The 17,500-nt window shown below is 41.4% G+C and overlaps 1 protein-coding gene across 2 annotated transcripts in view; it reads left to right on the top strand.

Moving 5' to 3' along the window:
* tmeff1a (transmembrane protein with EGF-like and two follistatin-like domains 1a) overlaps positions 1–11,015 on the top strand; it is an 18,551-nt gene extending 7,536 nt beyond the window's left edge. Inside the window, exons 7-10 of one of the 2 annotated variants that reach the window (XM_042071400.1) lie at positions 1,211–1,252; positions 2,136–2,247; positions 9,768–9,920; positions 10,348–11,015. In XM_042071400.1, coding sequence (XP_041927334.1) covers positions 1,211–1,252; positions 2,136–2,247; positions 9,768–9,920; positions 10,348–10,432 — 392 coding nt within the window. In that variant the 3' untranslated portion in view covers positions 10,433–11,015. Of the gene's footprint in view, positions 1–1,210; positions 1,253–2,132; positions 2,248–9,767; positions 9,921–10,347 lie in introns of both variants that reach the window. The other variant, XM_042071399.1, reaches the window with a different exon arrangement.
* Positions 11,016–17,500: the final 6,485 nt, after the last annotated feature.

Raw genomic sequence — 17,500 nt, 5'->3', positions numbered from 1 at the left:
TCAATGTCTATGCGTCTGCGCAAGTGAAACTGAACTTAATCATAAAGACACCTTTCTCAGCAACTTTTCTGTTCAATCAGCATAATTGGCATTACGATCCACCCGACGTTTCCCTTGTCTACCCCGTTAAACTTTAGGCTCTCGTGTTTTGCTGAATGATATTACTCAGCAGATCACCCTAGTAGATAACCAGAATTACAGTCTCTAGAATTGTAGGTCAGAATGTAAACTGGGCCACAGATGGTAAGCACAATTGCATTAACTTAAAACTATCTAGTCGAGTATAACCTAAAACTAGCTTAATTAAAATGCCACAGCCCATACTGATTTTTCCTTTTAGAATATATATATTAAGAGAATAAATCATTATGCAAATACTTTTACTTTTAATACTTAAAGTACATTTAAAAGCAGGTACTTTTTACTTTTACTTAAGTAGGGTTGTCATTGTGGTACTTTTACTTTTACTAAAGTAAATATTTCTCTGTGTATTTGTACTTTTACTTAAGTACTGAGTTTCAGTACTTCCTCCACCACTGGTGTGTGTGTGTGTGTGTGTGTGTGTGATTATGCAAGTGTGTGTGGTGTGTGTGTGTGTGTGTGTGTGATTATGCAAGTGTTTCTGTGTGATGTGTTTGACAAGAACTAATATTTCTGTGTGTGTGTGTGTGTGTGTGTGTGTGATTATGCAAGTGTTTCTGTGTGATGTGTTTGACAAGAACTAATATTTGTGTGTGTGTGTGTGTGTGTGTGATTATGCAAGTGTTTCTGTGTGATGTGTTTGACAAGAACTAATATTTCTGTGTGTGTGTGTGTGTGTGTGATTATGCAAGTGTTTCTGTGTGATGTGTTTGACAAGAACTAATATTTCTGTGTGTGTGTGTGTGTGTGTGTGTGTGTGTGTGTGTGATTATGCAAGTGTTTCTGTGTGATGTGTTTGACAAGAACTAATATTTCTGTGTGTGTGTGTGTGTGTGTGATTATGCAAGTGTTTCTGTGTGATGTGTTTGACAAGAACTAATATTTCTGTGTGTGTGTGTGTGTGATTATGCAAGTGTTTCTGTGTGATGTGTTTGACAAGAACTAATATTTCTGTGTATCTGTGTGTGTGTGTGTGATTATGCAAGTGTTTCTGTGTGATGTGTTTGACAAGAACTAATATTTGTGTGTGTGTGTGTGTGTGTGTGTGTGTGTGTGTTTGACAAGTCAGGCAGGAGAGAAGAAGGTGGCTCCTTTAAACCTGACCTTGCTAGTAAGTGGACATTTACACATATACATACATGCACACACACACACACACACACACACACACACAGAAGACAATGTTACAACACGCACACACATATGTGCACACACACACACACACACACACACACACACATGCGAGCACGCGTGCACACACACACACACACACATGCGAGCACGCCTGCGCACACACAAACACACACACACACACACACACACATGCGAGCACGCGTGCGCACACACAAACACACACACACATGCGAGCATGCGTACACACACACACACACATATGCGAGCACGCGTGCACACACACACACACATACACATGCGAGCATGCGTGCACACACACACACACATGTGAGCACACGTGTGTGCACACACACACACACATGTGAGCACACGTGCACACACACATATGCGAGCACGTGTGCACACACACACACACATGCGAGCACGCGTGCACACACACACACACACACACACATGCGAGCACGCTTGCACACACACACACTCATCCAAGCACGCGTGCACACACACACACATGTGAGCACGTGTGCACACACACACACATGCGAGCACGCGTGCACACACAAACACACACACACAAATGCGAGCACGCGTGCGCACACACACACACACACACATGCGAGCACGCTTACACACACACACTCATCCAAGCACGCGTGCACACACACACACATGTGAGCATGTGTGCGCACACACACACACACACATGCGAGCACGCGTGCACACACAAACACACACACACAAATGCGAGCACGCATGCGCACACACACACACACACACACACACATGCGAGCACGCGTGCGCACACACACACACACACACACACACACACGCACACACACTCTGTCCTGTGTGTGAAGCAGGTTTAGGTGTTGCAGTGGCAGATGTGCAGTCTGACACGCAGTGTGAGGAACATCACAGAGAAGTGTGTGTCCACGGGACCTGTGAGATGAAGAACAACACAGCAGTCTGCAGGTACACACACATACACACACAGACACACACACACACACACACACACACACACACACATAAACACACACACACACACACTCTCTCTCTCTCTCTCTCTAAGGGGTGTGAGATAGTGACAAAAAAAAAAATCAATACTTTGTGGGAATTTTTGTTGCTAACATTTTATTCAAGAACTAAATTCAATTATTTACTTCAATCTGAGACATTCAAGTAAAATATGAAAACCCTTGACCACTAGGGGGAGTAATTTAGAGAGTGAGCAGCTCTGTGCACATATGTGACAATGCAAGGCAAAACCAGTCGTCTTGCACACAGTGCTATTTTGAGAAAATCCACGATAAACAAACGTACGGGTTAAAATGTCGAATTTCACGTTTTTGCATAATTAGACAGTATACAGTCTACACTTTCATATTGTGAACAAATTTCACGGATAAACATACGTTTTGACTGTTAAACCCTGACTTTATTTAGGTGAAGATTAAACACATTAGCAGTCATTCCATTTGTCCACGCCGCTATAAGGTTTTACGGTAGAGCTAAAATGTAGCCTACTCATTAGGCTACTCGTTACTCAATGTGTAAGCTCTCTATCGTTCTAGGCAAATGTAACTGAATATGAATGTGAAAGACTTGCCTTTCAGGGCACGAACGGTCAAAAGCACGAACTTTTAGAAATATCCTGGCGTCATTTTACGGACCAGGAGAAGTTTTCCATTGACGTAGCAGTAGCACATTTTAAAAGTGGGCCTATAGCCTACACAATCTGTATACATAGAACTTCTTCTCCCCTTACTTCCCCCGAAATACATTAATTATATTCTATAGTGACATCTTATGACCGTCCCTGGTATTAACTAGGGGGCTGGCGTGTCGGGGTCTGGTTCACCATGTCGGGACTTATTTTCCCAATAATGAACGGCGTTCTATACATTATCCCTTAATTTAAGAAAAGTTCGACTTATTTTAAGACATCTCATCCTGAAAACAAGCAATTTTTTCTGCCAGTGCATTAAGCAAATTTGCCTGCCAGTGCGTTAAGTAAATTTGTCTTGATAAGACTTCTTAAAATTAGTCAAAGTCTTAAATTTAGTCAAAATGATCTTGCGAGAGAGAGGTACTTTCATACTAAAAACAATACCAAATAGATTTTTTGATTATTAACACTTGTGAACATGAGTTATCATAATAGGCCCGTAAGTCATAGTCAAGTTTATTTATATTTATTCATAGCACAATTTAAAACAACCTGTGGTTGACCAAAGTGCTCAAAAAAATAAAAACATAAATAAATAGTTATAGAAGACAAAATGAGACACAAAAAAAGACACAAAAAAAAGCACAACAGGAAAATAAAACTAAAATAATATGTTCATATATATAGCCTATAATTACATTCCACAATTCTTTTAAAAGCCATTAATAGCATATGTTCTTTTAACTTGGCTTTAAAAGCACCAATAGTTGGTGTAGATCTAATGTGAAAAGGGAGGTTGTTCCACAACTTGGGCCCAGCTACTGAAAAAGCACGGCCACCTTTATTTTTTAGACGACTCTGAGGTACTGAGAGCAGTAGTTTATCTGATGACCTCAGAGTTCTGGGAGGGCAGTGGAAGTGTACACACTCACTTAGGTATTGGGGAGCTTGTCCATTTAAAGCTTTAAAGACAAAAAGAAGAATTTTGTAATCTACTCTAAATTTCACTGGTAACCATTGCAGAGATTTCAAAACTGGAGAAATATGTTGTGTCTTTTTAGACTCAGGGTCAAGTAGAAAGCCAAGATTTCTTGCATAAGGTTTTACATGTCTGGCAAAAGACCCTAGTTCACTAATTGCATTATTTGCAGCTTTATGTGAACCAAAAAATAGAATTTCTGTTTTGGATTAATTGAGTTTAAAAACTCCATTGTTTAATCTCTTTTAGGCAATCAAGCAATGGTTTTAGAGCACCAGAGGAACCACATTTAAATGGGAGATACAGTTGTGTATCATCCACATAGCAATGATAGGATATACCGTGCTTTTTCATAATTTGACTGAGTGGCAACATGTACAGTGAGAATAAAATACAACACCATAAGATAAGGGGGCAGATGAAGATGAAGTATCATTGAAAGAAACTGAAAAGGTTCTTCCCTCTAAGAAGGAGACAAACCATTTCAGTGCAGTACCTGAAATTCCAACCCAGTGCTCAAGGAGCTCTAAAAGAATGCAGTGATCTACAGTGTCAAAGGCGGCGCTAAGATCTAGCACCATAAGTAATGTACAGTTCTTTGCATCCACTGATAGTAACAAGTCATTAGTGACTTTAATTAAAGCAGATTCCGTGCTGTGTTTAGGTCGGAATCCAGACTGGAAGATGTCTAACATCTCATTCTCTGATAGAAAGGATTGGAGTTGTTGAAAGACAACCTTTTCTAGGATTTTAGAAAGAAAGGGCAATTTTGAGATGGGTCTATAATTGTTTAAGTCAGTGTCATCAAGCTCTGGCTTTTTAACTCATTGAGTGCCAAAAACGTAATATTAAGTTTTTAGCTTTTTTTTTTAAATTACGAAACTAGACACTCTAACACAGTGATTCTTAAACTAGGGGTCGCCAAAAACTTCTGTGGGGTCGCCAATTATTTTCTGTATTCAGTCTGAAATTATTATTAATTATTTTTAGGTGAAACAAAGGAAAATAATATTGGCCTTTTCTGCCTTTTTCTTATTTACACGCAGTTAAGAGAAGAGAGAGAAATGTTTTCGTCTTTCAATGAGATCTGGTTCAGCCTATGGGCTACTGGTCCGCTGAGAAACAATGTAACAATCTGCTCCCACTATGCAAACTCAACTTGTTCCCGCTATTTTAAGTAAAACAAAACAAAAGACATAGGTAGCCTACTAGCCAAAATGGACAGGTGGCTGCTTAAAAAATTGAACAAAAGCTCGGATGATCTACCAGTGCGTCTACTCCTCCGTGATCCTCAGATGGGACAAGTCTACAGGCCGGTGAGAATAAAAAAGAACAAACGGCGCGTCGGCTTTATCAGAAAGAATTTCTGAAATATGCATCCACTTGCCAAGTTAAAGATACCTCGACCACCCACAATGTGTGATTTGCGGCGATGTTCTGGCGAATGAGAGCTTAAAACCTGTCAAAATGAAACGACATCTCAAAATACAGATGTCGGCTCAGCACCGTGGAGGAAAATCTCTGTGTCGCCGTATGCAGCATTCCTCCTAGAATTAACTTGCTATGTTCACGGAAGCATGCCCACCCTTCCCATTGAAATTGTTAAAGATAGTAAACCAGAAAAGGGAAATAAAAAAATATTGTTATTGTTATCGCCATAAATATAATTAATGTAACGTTGTAGGCCTAATGCTGCATGTGTATGTGTGTGTGCGTGCTTGTGTGTGTGCGCACGCTACGCACATAGCGCTCTGATCTGATATGGCGGCAGCCTACACTTGTTTAATCGTGATTGTTTGGTTTTCTCGGTTCTTGTTCATATGGAGTAAATAAAACAAATGACTTTGCTTTCTAGTTTTTGCTTGATTTAGTTGATAACGTTTGAGGGGGGTATTTGCGTAAGGACTTAGAATGGGTTTGGGGAAAGGAGGGTCGGCAGACCTCGCCATACTTTTTTGTGGGGTCGCCAGACAAAAAGTTTAAGAACCACTGCTCTAACACACCTTATATGTGATTTTGGGAACTCTGTGATGAATGGAAATAAAATATATGACGATCGAAAACTCATGAAAACGCAAGATCTGGACATTTTATCTGGACGTTTGATCTTTTTTTGAACTTGGCTTTTGATGGTTGCCGCTTTGTTTCGAATCAGTCACTGATTAGCCTATCAGTGACATGCACGCCAGGTCAAAATCAGGTCATTTATTTTCGTGGGTTTATCACTAGGTGGCAGGTCTCGTTAGATCTCTTTCCAGAAACTTTGCAGGCAACACTTCTCAGATTCTGAAGGGAGAAATGAAAAAGTCGAAGAAAAAGATATTGCAGCAGGTGCGTTTTTGCCAGACAACGCTGGATAAGTACACCTTTCTACTAAGACAAGATGAACTCTGACCACGACAGGTCAAAAACATTACAAGGAGTGACTGAACACCGTGCTGAGGAGGGAGTTCCATCTCCACCACGAGCCGGGCCTAGCGGAGTGGGTGGTAGGCCGAGTCGCGCTTGCAAGAGGGCACGCCCTTGCCAGAGTGCCGAATATGTCGGTGATAGTGACTCATAAAAGACGCAATATCTCCATTTCTAGAAAAAAAACAGGGATTTTGATGAAAACTAGCCACTGTTTAGCTTGGGATTTCTCAGGAACAGAGGCGTGTAGAAATACACGGTTTGCACCCACTGAGAGCTTAAAGTCTCACCTTTCAAACGAGCCATTGTATGTGTTCATAGCTATAACACAGAATATGCTGTGGCTGTACAAAAATCATCAACAATGGTCTAGATTGCTGGCACTCTAGGACAAAGCTTCCAAAAACAGCTTGGCATTCAATGAGTTAAGCAGGGGCTGCACTATTGCATGTGTAAAATGAGTTGGTACTTGGCCAGAGATAAGTGATGAATTGATAATAGAGAGGATGGAGGGACCCACACTCTCAAATGCCTCTTTCACCACCCTTGGTGGAAAGTGCTGAAAAGAACCTTAGGCTGGCGACTATGTTTAGCTATAAGATCAGCAAAATATTTCTCTCTAGCAGATTTAACAGGCTTCTGAAACACAGTTAGGGAGTTTAAAACAGTCATACGATATTTGCAGCTTATGTTTCTTCCATTTCCTCTTAGCCCCTCTACAAGCTCTTCTCACCTTTATTTAACCAGGCAGATCATTAAGGCGAGACACTACAGGTGAATAGGGTAACATTTTTAAATAATAGACATCACCATGAAACTTTCTCAGTTGATTACTTACACAAGTATGAACAAAAAATGTATTACAAATGTAGTACATGTATTACAAGTGTATTACAAGTTAATTATGCAAATTAGGCATTATCTCATTAAATATGCGCAAATTTGCATATATTTTCGGTAGATAGATCTGAACATATGATAAAGCCTGGTACAAAATTATTCTTTCATTTTGTTTGCATACAAGATAAAAATAATATTACAGAGGGATTTCAGGATATCTGCTTTCATTACCTAGGAAATCAGAATATACTGTCCATAGCCTTAAAAAATCGATTTTTGCCTTATATTTTTGATTAAAATGTCACATAAATCAGGCCAGGAATGATTTATTAACAAATCCCTCTGTAAATATCTTCAGAATACTGCTAAGTGTATATCTGGAAAGTTTGGTGTACATAGGTGCTACATAGGCTGAGATGTTTCTACTGGAAAATGATAAAAACTCAATTTGAGAAAACAGCCTTGGAACACAGCCAAGAGATTCCGTTCTCAGCCTAGACTCGCCTTTGAACTTTCACGATTAGTTGCGGTTACAAAGGAAGTGTCCATATTTGGATAGCACAACGTCATGCAGGAAAAACAGAGCTTTCCAACGGTACTACACATGTTATGTTTTGTATCACGGTCGCGGTAGAGCATGAAACGTTAGAAGACTAACTTTTGGTGAATTTAGGAGAAATATACAGGCGCGAGTAGACAAAATGTAATGAAATAAACACCTAAATGTGTAAATCGGGCTTTGTTGTTGTAGTAGTGTGAAAGAATACATGCTAAGGTAGCAAATTAGCCCAAAATCTCGAAATTGACCAGTGCATGAAAAAACGGATGTTTTCACCTGCCGTGTCTCGCCTTAAGAACAAGTTCTTATTTACAGTGATGGCCTGACAAGGCCGTAAGTCATCACATGTGAGCATAAGGAAGCGTGCTGTGAGGACATGAGTGTGTTGTGTGTGTGTGTGTGTGTGTGTGTGTGTGTGTGTGTGTGTGTCTGTGTGTGTGTAGGTGTGAGGCAGGGTTCTGGGGAGTGCACTGTGAGGGCGTGAGTGTGTTGTACATGATTATGTTGTGTGTGTGTGTAGGTGTGAGGCAGGGTTCTGGGGAGTGCACTGTGAGGGCGTGAGTGTGTTGTACATGATTATGTTGTGTGTGTGTGTGTGTGTGTGTGTGTGTAGGTGTGAGGCAGGGTTCTGGGGAGCACGTTGTGAGGACGTGAGTGTGTTGTACATGATTATGTAGTGTGTGTGTAGGTGTGAGGCAGGGTTCTGGGGAGCGCGTTGTGAGGACGTGAGTGTGTTGTACATGATTATATTGTGTGTGTGTGTGTGTAGGTGTGAGGCAGGGTTCTGGGGAGCGCGTTGTGAGGACGTGAGTGTGTTGTACATGATTATGTTGTGTGTGTGTGTGTGTGTGTGTAGGTGTGAGGCAGGGTTCTGGGGAGCGCGTTGTGAGGACGTGAGTGTGTTGTACATGATTATGTTGTGTGTGTGTGTGTAGGTGTGAGGCAGGGTTCTGGGGAGCGCGTTGTGAGGACGTGAGTGTGTTGTACATGATTATGTTGTGTGTGTGTGTGTGTGTGTGTGTGTGTGTGGGTGTGAGGCAGGGTTCTGGGGAGCACGTTGTGAGGACGTGAGTGTGTTGTACATGATTATGTTGTGTGTGTGTGTGTGTGTGTGGGTGTGAGGCAGGGTTCTGGGGAGCACGTTGTGAGGACGTGAGTGTGTTGTACATGATTATGTTGTGTGTGTGTGTAGGTGTGAGGCAGGGTTCTGGGGAGAGCGTTGTGAGGACGTGAGTGTGTTGTACATGATTATGTTGTGTGTGTGTGTGTGTGTGTAGGTGTGAGGCAGGGTTCTGGGGAGCGCGTTGTGAGGACGTGAGTGTGTTGTACATGATTATGTTGTGTGTGTGTAGGTGTGAGGCAGGGTTCTGGGGAGCGCGTTGTGAGGACGTGAGTGTGTTGTACATGATTATGTTGTGTGTGTGTGTGTGTGTGTGTAGGTGTGAGGCAGGGTTCTGGGGAGCGCGTTGTGAGGACGTGAGTGTGTTGTACATGATTATGTTGTGTGTGTGTGTGTGTGTGTGTGTAGGTGTGAGACAGGGTTCTGGGGAGCGCGTTGTGAGGACGTGAGTGTGTTGTACATGATTATGTTGTGTGTGTGTGTGTGTGTGTAGGTGTGAGGCAGGGTTCTGGGGAGCGCGCTGTGAGGACGTGAGTGTGTTGTACATGATTATGTTGTGTGTGTGTGTGTGTGTGTGTAGGTGTGAGGCAGGGTTCTGGGGAGCGCGCTGTGAGGACGTGAGTGTGTTGTACATGATTATGTTGTGTGTGTGTGTGTGTGTGTAGGTGTGAGGCAGGGTTCTGGGGAGCACGTTGTGAGGACGTGAGTGTGTTGTACATGATTATGTTGTGTGTGTGTGTGTGTGTGTAGGTGTGAGGCAGGGTTCTGGGGAGCGCGTTGTGAGGACGTGAGTGTGTTGTACATGATTATGTTGTGTGTGTGTGTGTGTGTGTAGGTGTGAGGCAGGGTTCTGGGGAGCGCGTTGTGAGGACGTGAGTGTGTTGTACATGATTATGTTGTGTGTGTGTGTGTGTAGGTGTGAGGCAGGGTTCTGGGGAGCGCGTTGTGAGGACGTGAGTGTGTTGTACGTGGTGCCTGATGGGCGGCGGCTACACTACGTTCTCATCGCCAGCATCATCGCTGCCACTCAGATCACTGTCATCTGCGCTGTCATCATGTGCATCACCTGGTAATACACACACACACACACACACACACACAGAGACTTACGCACACACTCACACACACGCACACACAGACTTACGCACACACTCACACACACGCACGCAACACACTCACACATACACACACACATACACATGCCCATTAACACTCATATATGCACACGCACACTCACTCACAAACAAACACACACATACACATATGCACACTGACGCATGCACACTCACACATGCACACTCACACATACACACACACGCATGCATGCACACTCACACGTACTGTAAACACACACACACTTACACACACATGCACACTCACACATGCACACTCACACATACCTCCACACACACACACACTCTCTCTCACACACACACACAGACACACACACACACACAGGGACTGTGCCCTCTGACCCCTGCTTCCTGTCCCAACAGGAAGTGCCCTGACAGGAGGCGGGGCCGGCGAGGTCAGAAGCAGAACTTGGGTCACTTCCCTCCCGACAACCACAGGGGCTTGTAGCAACGGTCACTATGACAACCACCCAGCTGCCGCCACCCCATAACGAAGAGGAGACGAATGCAGAAGATTTGTCGTCAGCTGATGATGCTGTTTGTGTGTGTGTGTGTGTGTGTGTGAGTGAGTGAGTGAGTGAGTGAGTGAGTGAGTGTGTGTGTGTGTGTGTGTGTGTGTGAGTGAGTGAGTGAGTGAGTGTGTGTGTGTGTGCTCTGATTAAATGAAGGAGATTTTTCCTCAGGGTCCAGGAAGCATCAGCTTATGATGGCGTTTGTATGTGTGTATGAGTGTGTGTGTGTGTGTGTGTGTGTGTGTGTCTTTAATTCCTCTTGCATAGTATGTGCATGATCATGGGGGGGGGTAGATGGGCATAGAGGTCAGGGGTTCTTAGGGGTTAAAGGTCAAAGGTCGAGGGCCGGCAGCTGATTATGGTCTAAGTGTAGCACTGAGCCGCTGTCTTCCTGTCTGTATGTGCAGTACGTGTGTGTGTGAGTGTGCATGTGTGCATGCGTGTGTGAGAGAGAGTGTATGAGTGTGAGCATCTGTATGTGAGTGTGCGTGTGTGTTTGTGAGAGCATGCATATTTATGCACGTGTGTGTGTGTTTGTGTGTCTGTGTATTTGTGTGTGTGTGTGTGTGTGTGTGTGTGTGTGTGTGTGAAAGACACAGAAAGACAGCCTCAGTGATTACTCAGCTCATGAATGTCTAGATGTCTGTAACAGTTATATTTAAACACCTGAAAGCAGTGTGTGTGTGTGTGTGTTTGTGTTTCTACTGTGTTTACTGTTTGTGAATGTGTGACTGCTTATGATGCTGTGTGTGTGTGTGTGTTACTGTCTAAACTCTGCATGTTAATCAATGGGACCAAACGTCTACAAATAAACCTTTTTCACTACACCTCACTTGGCTTCTGGAATACTTTGGTGTGTGTTTGGTATATGTAAACACCTGACAGCAATGTGTGTGTGTGTGTGTCTGTGTGTGTGAGAGAGTCTGTGTGTGTGTGTAGGTGGGTGTTTAAGAGAGTGTGTGTGTGTGTAGGTGGGTGTTTAAGAGTGTGTGTGTGTATGCATACTCCATTGCTGAATGAGAGCGAAAATATAACTGAATCACAGATGACCTGGAACAACATTTAATTAATTTACACCCTTAGACCACATATTAGACCTCACTTCCACAATTTCCTCATCAAAATCTACAACTAGTCTACTAGACCCTATTCCTACTCACCTTCTTAAGACTGCTCTCCCCTTCCTGCATAATGCTTTGCTCCAGATTATAAATAATTCAATGCTATTAGGACATGTACCGCAGTCGTTTAAGATGTTTGTTATTAAGCCCTCCCTTAAAAAACCTACAAACAGGCTAAAAACCTAGCTGTGGTGACCAGTGTTTGGAATAACGCCGTTTAAAAGAATGCCGTTAGGTAACAACGTTATTTTTTCAGTAACGAGGTAATCTAACTAATTACTTTTCCCGTTACAACGGCGTTAACGTTACTGGACGTTAAATGCGGTGCGGTACTATGCATTGATTGAATAAACTGTGTAATCCGAAAGCACCCCTGGATCACAGCTAGTGAGGAGGTGGGTTAGTAAAGACGTAAGCGATTATGATTGGCTAAGGCAGAGTCATGTTTCATGGTAGCCAATCAGAGCCAGTGTTTTTGCACACGTGCCACACACACACGCAACAGGTAAAATAAAGATTAGACGAAACAGCAGAGGTCAGGAGCAATCCGACAATGAAAATTTGGCATTGTCAAGGTGGAGATATAAGCACTACTACAAATTCATTGTGGTCAAAGGCAAGAACGTGCATGTAATGTGTACATTATGTCCAGGAGCGAAGAATTTGTCGACATCCGTTGTAAACAACTCTAATTTAATGAAGCATCTCACACACGCATCTAAAGCTAGTGGCCAAAAACACCGATACCTCCACCACAGATGATAGCTCGCCATCCACTAGCAAAGAAGGACTCGGAGCAAAGTCCTCCAAGCAGCAAAAGCTAGATCTTTCTGCCTCACAACAAAAACCTATGACAGGCTGAAGTCAACCGTAGGTCTGTCTATTTGCAATATCTTGAATTTCCCCTTAGGGATCAATAAAGTATCTATCTATCTATCTATCTATCTAATAAATATCGAAAGTTATGTAGCCTACAAACACCTGTCTGTTCCACTCATTTCAACTGGCTGCTCAAAACTGCTCAAAACTGCTCAAAAAAATCCAAATTCTTTGACATGTAGCAACTTTTTTTTTAACAGTAACGCAAATAGTTACTTTCCCTGGTAACGAGTTACTCTTATCATAGAGTAATTCAGTTACTAACTCAGTTACTTTTTGCAACAAGTAGTGAGTAACTATAACTAATTACTTTTTTAAAGTAACGTTCCCAACACTGGTGGTGACTACAAACAGGCTAGGTACAGGAGATGACACTGTGCGGACGCGTTCCAAAACAGACGCAGATTCCTCAGTGACGTTGACTCCTTTTATTGTCCAAACAGATGCAATTAAGTGCGTTGTTTCTATGATACGATATGGTCAACAAAAAATATCCTCTCCCGACTCACCCCCTCTCCATACAGCCATACCTATGCCCAGGTGCATATATTCATTCATTCACTACTACACCCCTGCCCACGTGACTTTGATACCAATTACATGTCAAAATAAAAGTACCAATACAACACAAACAAACACACACACACACACAGGAAGTGGCATACGGCCACTATACTACCCTTGACCCTAACAACCTGGCTAACTATAAGCCTTGACCCTAACAACCTGGCTAACTATAAGCCTCTATCTAATCTCCCTTTCATGTCAAAAATACTCAGAAAAATTAGTGTCCAAACAAATTGGTGCCTTCTCACACATGAACAAAATCCAGGAATTATACCAGTCTGGCTTTAGAGCTCACCACAGTACTGAATCAGCCTTTGTTAAAGTTTTTAATGACCTCCTCATTGCTGCTGATATGTATCAATACTGGTCCTCCTAGACCTCAGCACCTTTGACACCATAGACCATGACATACTACTTCATAGGCTTGAAAATTTGATAGGCATCAAAGACTCAGCACTCACTTGGTTTAGATCATACCTTTCTAACCGCCAACAATTCGTACAGGTCCATAATGAACCATCTACCCAGACAATGGTAAAAAAATGGAGTACCTCAAGGCTCAGTACTGGGGCCCCTGTTATTTTCTCTTTACACTCTAAAAAATGCTGGGTTATTTTATCAACCCAAACACTGAGTTGAAACTGTTGGGTCATTGTGTGGGGTTGTTTTTACTCATGTTGAGTTATTTTCTGTAACCCAGCTTGTTGGGTTGATAGTTTAGGACAGCGCCCCTCCTCTCCCCCACCTGACGTGAGCACACTACTCAGCACCAGGGTAACTTTAACACAGCTGCATAGTTATTTGAGAGTTCGGGGAAAATCGTTATTCTTTCAACCGTCCATGCAGTCCAGCAGCTGTCAACATGCAGTGGAAATCAGGCGATTTCGGAAGGTATGTATCTGCTTTTAACTTTTTTATTATTATTATTCAGATGGATTTTAAAAGTAGCCTACACCCAGAGATACCTTTGTGATATGAATGGATATTCTGCCTGCTAATTTCGTTCAGCCTGAGCAGGTTAAGAATTGTGTCATTCAAGCCAGCTAACGTTAGCTAACATTAACTTACAATTACTGCTCATGTTAATGTTAAATCTACACAAAGACAGACTCTTAAAAACATAGTTCTGTGTTCACTGGGTATGAACTGCTGAACAGAAACAAAACAAACTTTTACAACGAACTAAAATTAGCATACCAACAGCTGGCTAGGTTAACGTTAGCAGACGGTTGGTATGCTAACATTAATTAAATGCTTCGTGTTAGTGCAGCATGTGTGTCAGCTAATGTATACAGTCGAAGTAGTCTTTTCACATACGGTAATCATCATGCCAAACAACATATTAATTCATTCAGGGTAGCTTCATATTATAGCCATGTAACTTACTGGGTGTTTTTTGGTGGTAACATTAACGTTACAGACAACTTGAATTTAACTAACTGAATGTGTTAACATGAGCTAGCTGGGTCATTCCACCGAACGTCCCACAACATATAATCAGTTCTAAAGTTGCTTTAACAACAAATACATGTTTAATTTAAAAAACTTAATGTTACTATAAATCATATGCATAAATATAAGACCAAGTAAACCCAATAAAATACAAGTTAAAATGATTAAAATCACATAAATATTTGCTATGGGTAAGGATTTTGGTTGATTTTGGCTTGTCCCACGCTATGTTTTTTCTTTTTCAACAGCACTTCTCAGTTGTAAAATGTTGGTAAAATGATACAATTTTCACAGTTTTATATTGTCCTAAGTGTAATCTCATTGTTAAGCAATGATTTTCACATAAATAGATATGTTTTCTTAGAAAATATAAGTCATTTATCATTGTCCCTTAATTTCATCTCAGTCCTGTTAAAACTAAAACCCCTTATAAAATAATGGTACAAACTAGAAGTGACATAATTTCAAGAAAGTGACATCATTTAGAAGAAGCAGATTCCACAGTGTAAGAAAGGGTAACTTTCTCTCTTCTTAAATGTCCTATTTTTCATGTTTTATCAGGGTTGTGAGAGAGGGGCGAGCATACAACATCAGTCCTGTTACCATTTTTTAAAGTGTATATAAACAATTATTTATCAATACTGATATTACCTATATCTAGAAGTAATAACCTTTCAGATTACATACCATGTGCCTCCCTAACCTTGACCTGTTAGCTAGAAAGGAGCAATTTACCATGAAATCATCAGTCCTGTTACCATCAGTCCTGTTACTATCCTACAATATTCTATGTAATAAGTGAATGGGAAAAAATAAATGCATAGCTTGAGATGGCCCAACACAATTTCTTGTCATGTTAAGATGTGTTAATTAAATGGGCAATGAAAAAAATCAGTTTGAAACAATTATATTTTTCACATTTTTAAAGTCGAAAAGGCACCGATTTCATGGAATGACCCGGTAGAACTATCACTGCCACTAACGTTAATATTACTGAACGTATGTTTCAGTCTGCTGTTAAACAACTCCATGAGGTGGTCATGGTTTCCGAGTGTGTTGCGCTAATATTTTGTCTCCGAATTTTTAATGTTTGTCAACATCATTCACTGATCATGGTTCGTGGAAGTCTTGATATAAAGTTCAGTCAATAGCAGTGATTAATTTACTCTTTTTCTTTCTTTGATTGACAGGGCTGACCCCCAAATGGACCGTGGAATCTAGCTGTCTTCATGGAAGTAACTTATCACATGCTGATTCTGCTTTTAGAGTAGGCTATCCATTCAAAAATAAAGTAAACTGTCAAATAAATAATTATGTCGAACTGTTTTATTTCATTGCATGGCTATTTGTTGCCCATTTTCTCTCAATGCAACCCAAATACTGGGTTTAGAAAATCCGACAACTGGTTATTTTAACTAGCAGTTCTGTTGATATAACCCAGTGGTTTGGGTTGAATCTATACCCAATATACTGTGTGAATTTTACTCAACATTTTTATAGTTATAACCGAGCACATTGGTTACCTTTACCCAGTCTATTGTGCCAATTTAACTAACGTTGTGTTGATATAACCCAGCGTTTTGGGTTAGAATCATACCCAATCTGCTGGGTTTAATAATGTACCCAGACCATTGGGTTAGGATAACTCAATGTGGTGTTGGTCCAATAGTTAACCAGCGGCTGGGTTATATTTGGGTTATTTTTAACCCAACATTTTTTAGAGTGTATATGCTTCCCCTAGGCTCTGAAATTAAGAAACATTAATTTTAGGAAGCATTAATTTCCATTCTTCCAACCTGATGACCCCGTTAGCCAAACTTGACACATGCATAAGAGATATAAAAACATGGATGACGAACAACTTCCTGCTTTTGAACTCAGATAAAACAGAAATTATGGTTTTAGGTCCTAAAAATATGAGGGATATCCTATCCACATCACAGGCTACATATAGTGATCTTTCTCCGACCTCATCCAAAAGTGCTAAAAATCTAGGAGTTATAATTAACCAGGACCTATCACTAAATAATCACGTAAAACAGATCACCAAAACTTCATTTTACCACTGAAGGAACATTTCAAAGATAAAGAAGTCCTTATACTTACCAGCCGCTGAAATGAATCCACGCTTTTGTCACCTCAAGGATAGACTATTGCAATACTCTATACGCTGGCTGCAATAATACCTGTCTAAAGAGCTTACAGCTTATACAAAATGCAGCTGCTCGCACACTCACTAGGACCAAAAGATATGAACACATTTCCCCCATCCTAGCATCTTTACACTCGCTACCTGTTAAAAGTCGCATTGACTTCAAAATATTACTTCTAACATACAAAGCCATAAATGGCTGGGCACCTGAATATATTAAAGATCTTCTAGTACCATATAATCCACCTAGACCACTATGATCACAGAATACCTGACTTCTTTGCAATATGGGGGCAGCCGTGGCCTACTGGTTAGCGCTTCGGACTTGTAACCGGAGGGTTCGAACCCCGACCAGTAGGCACGGCTGAAGTGTCCTTGAGCAAGGCACCTAACCCCTCACTGCTCCCCGAGCGCCGCTGTAGCAGGCAGCTCACTGCGCCAGGATTAGTGTGTGCTTCACCTCACTGTGTGTTCACTGTGTGCTGAGTCTGTTTCACTAATTCACAAATTTGGGATAAATGCAGAGACCAAATTTCCCTCACAGGATCAAAAGAGTATATATACTTATATTTATACTTCTTGTAATCCCAAGAAACTCAAAAACTACAGTAGGAGGCAGAGCTTTCCACTACCGCGCACCCCTCCTCTGGAATAATCTCCCTCCCTCTATTCAATTAGCAGACACCCTCCCTATTTTTAAGTCTAGACTTAAAACATACCTCTTTAGTGCTTGTGTGTAACATTCTGTAAAGTGCCATGAGACATGTGCAATGTTTTGGCGCTCTATAAGTGAGATTAAATTGAAATTGTGTGGGTGTGAGTGAGTGTGGGTG

This window comes from Alosa sapidissima, chromosome 19, assembly GCF_018492685.1.
Source record: "Alosa sapidissima isolate fAloSap1 chromosome 19, fAloSap1.pri, whole genome shotgun sequence".
Lineage (NCBI taxonomy): Eukaryota > Metazoa > Chordata > Actinopteri > Clupeiformes > Clupeidae > Alosa > Alosa sapidissima.
Note: the sequence above shows the minus strand (reverse complement) of the source record. Positions and strands in the feature narration are given on the sequence as shown.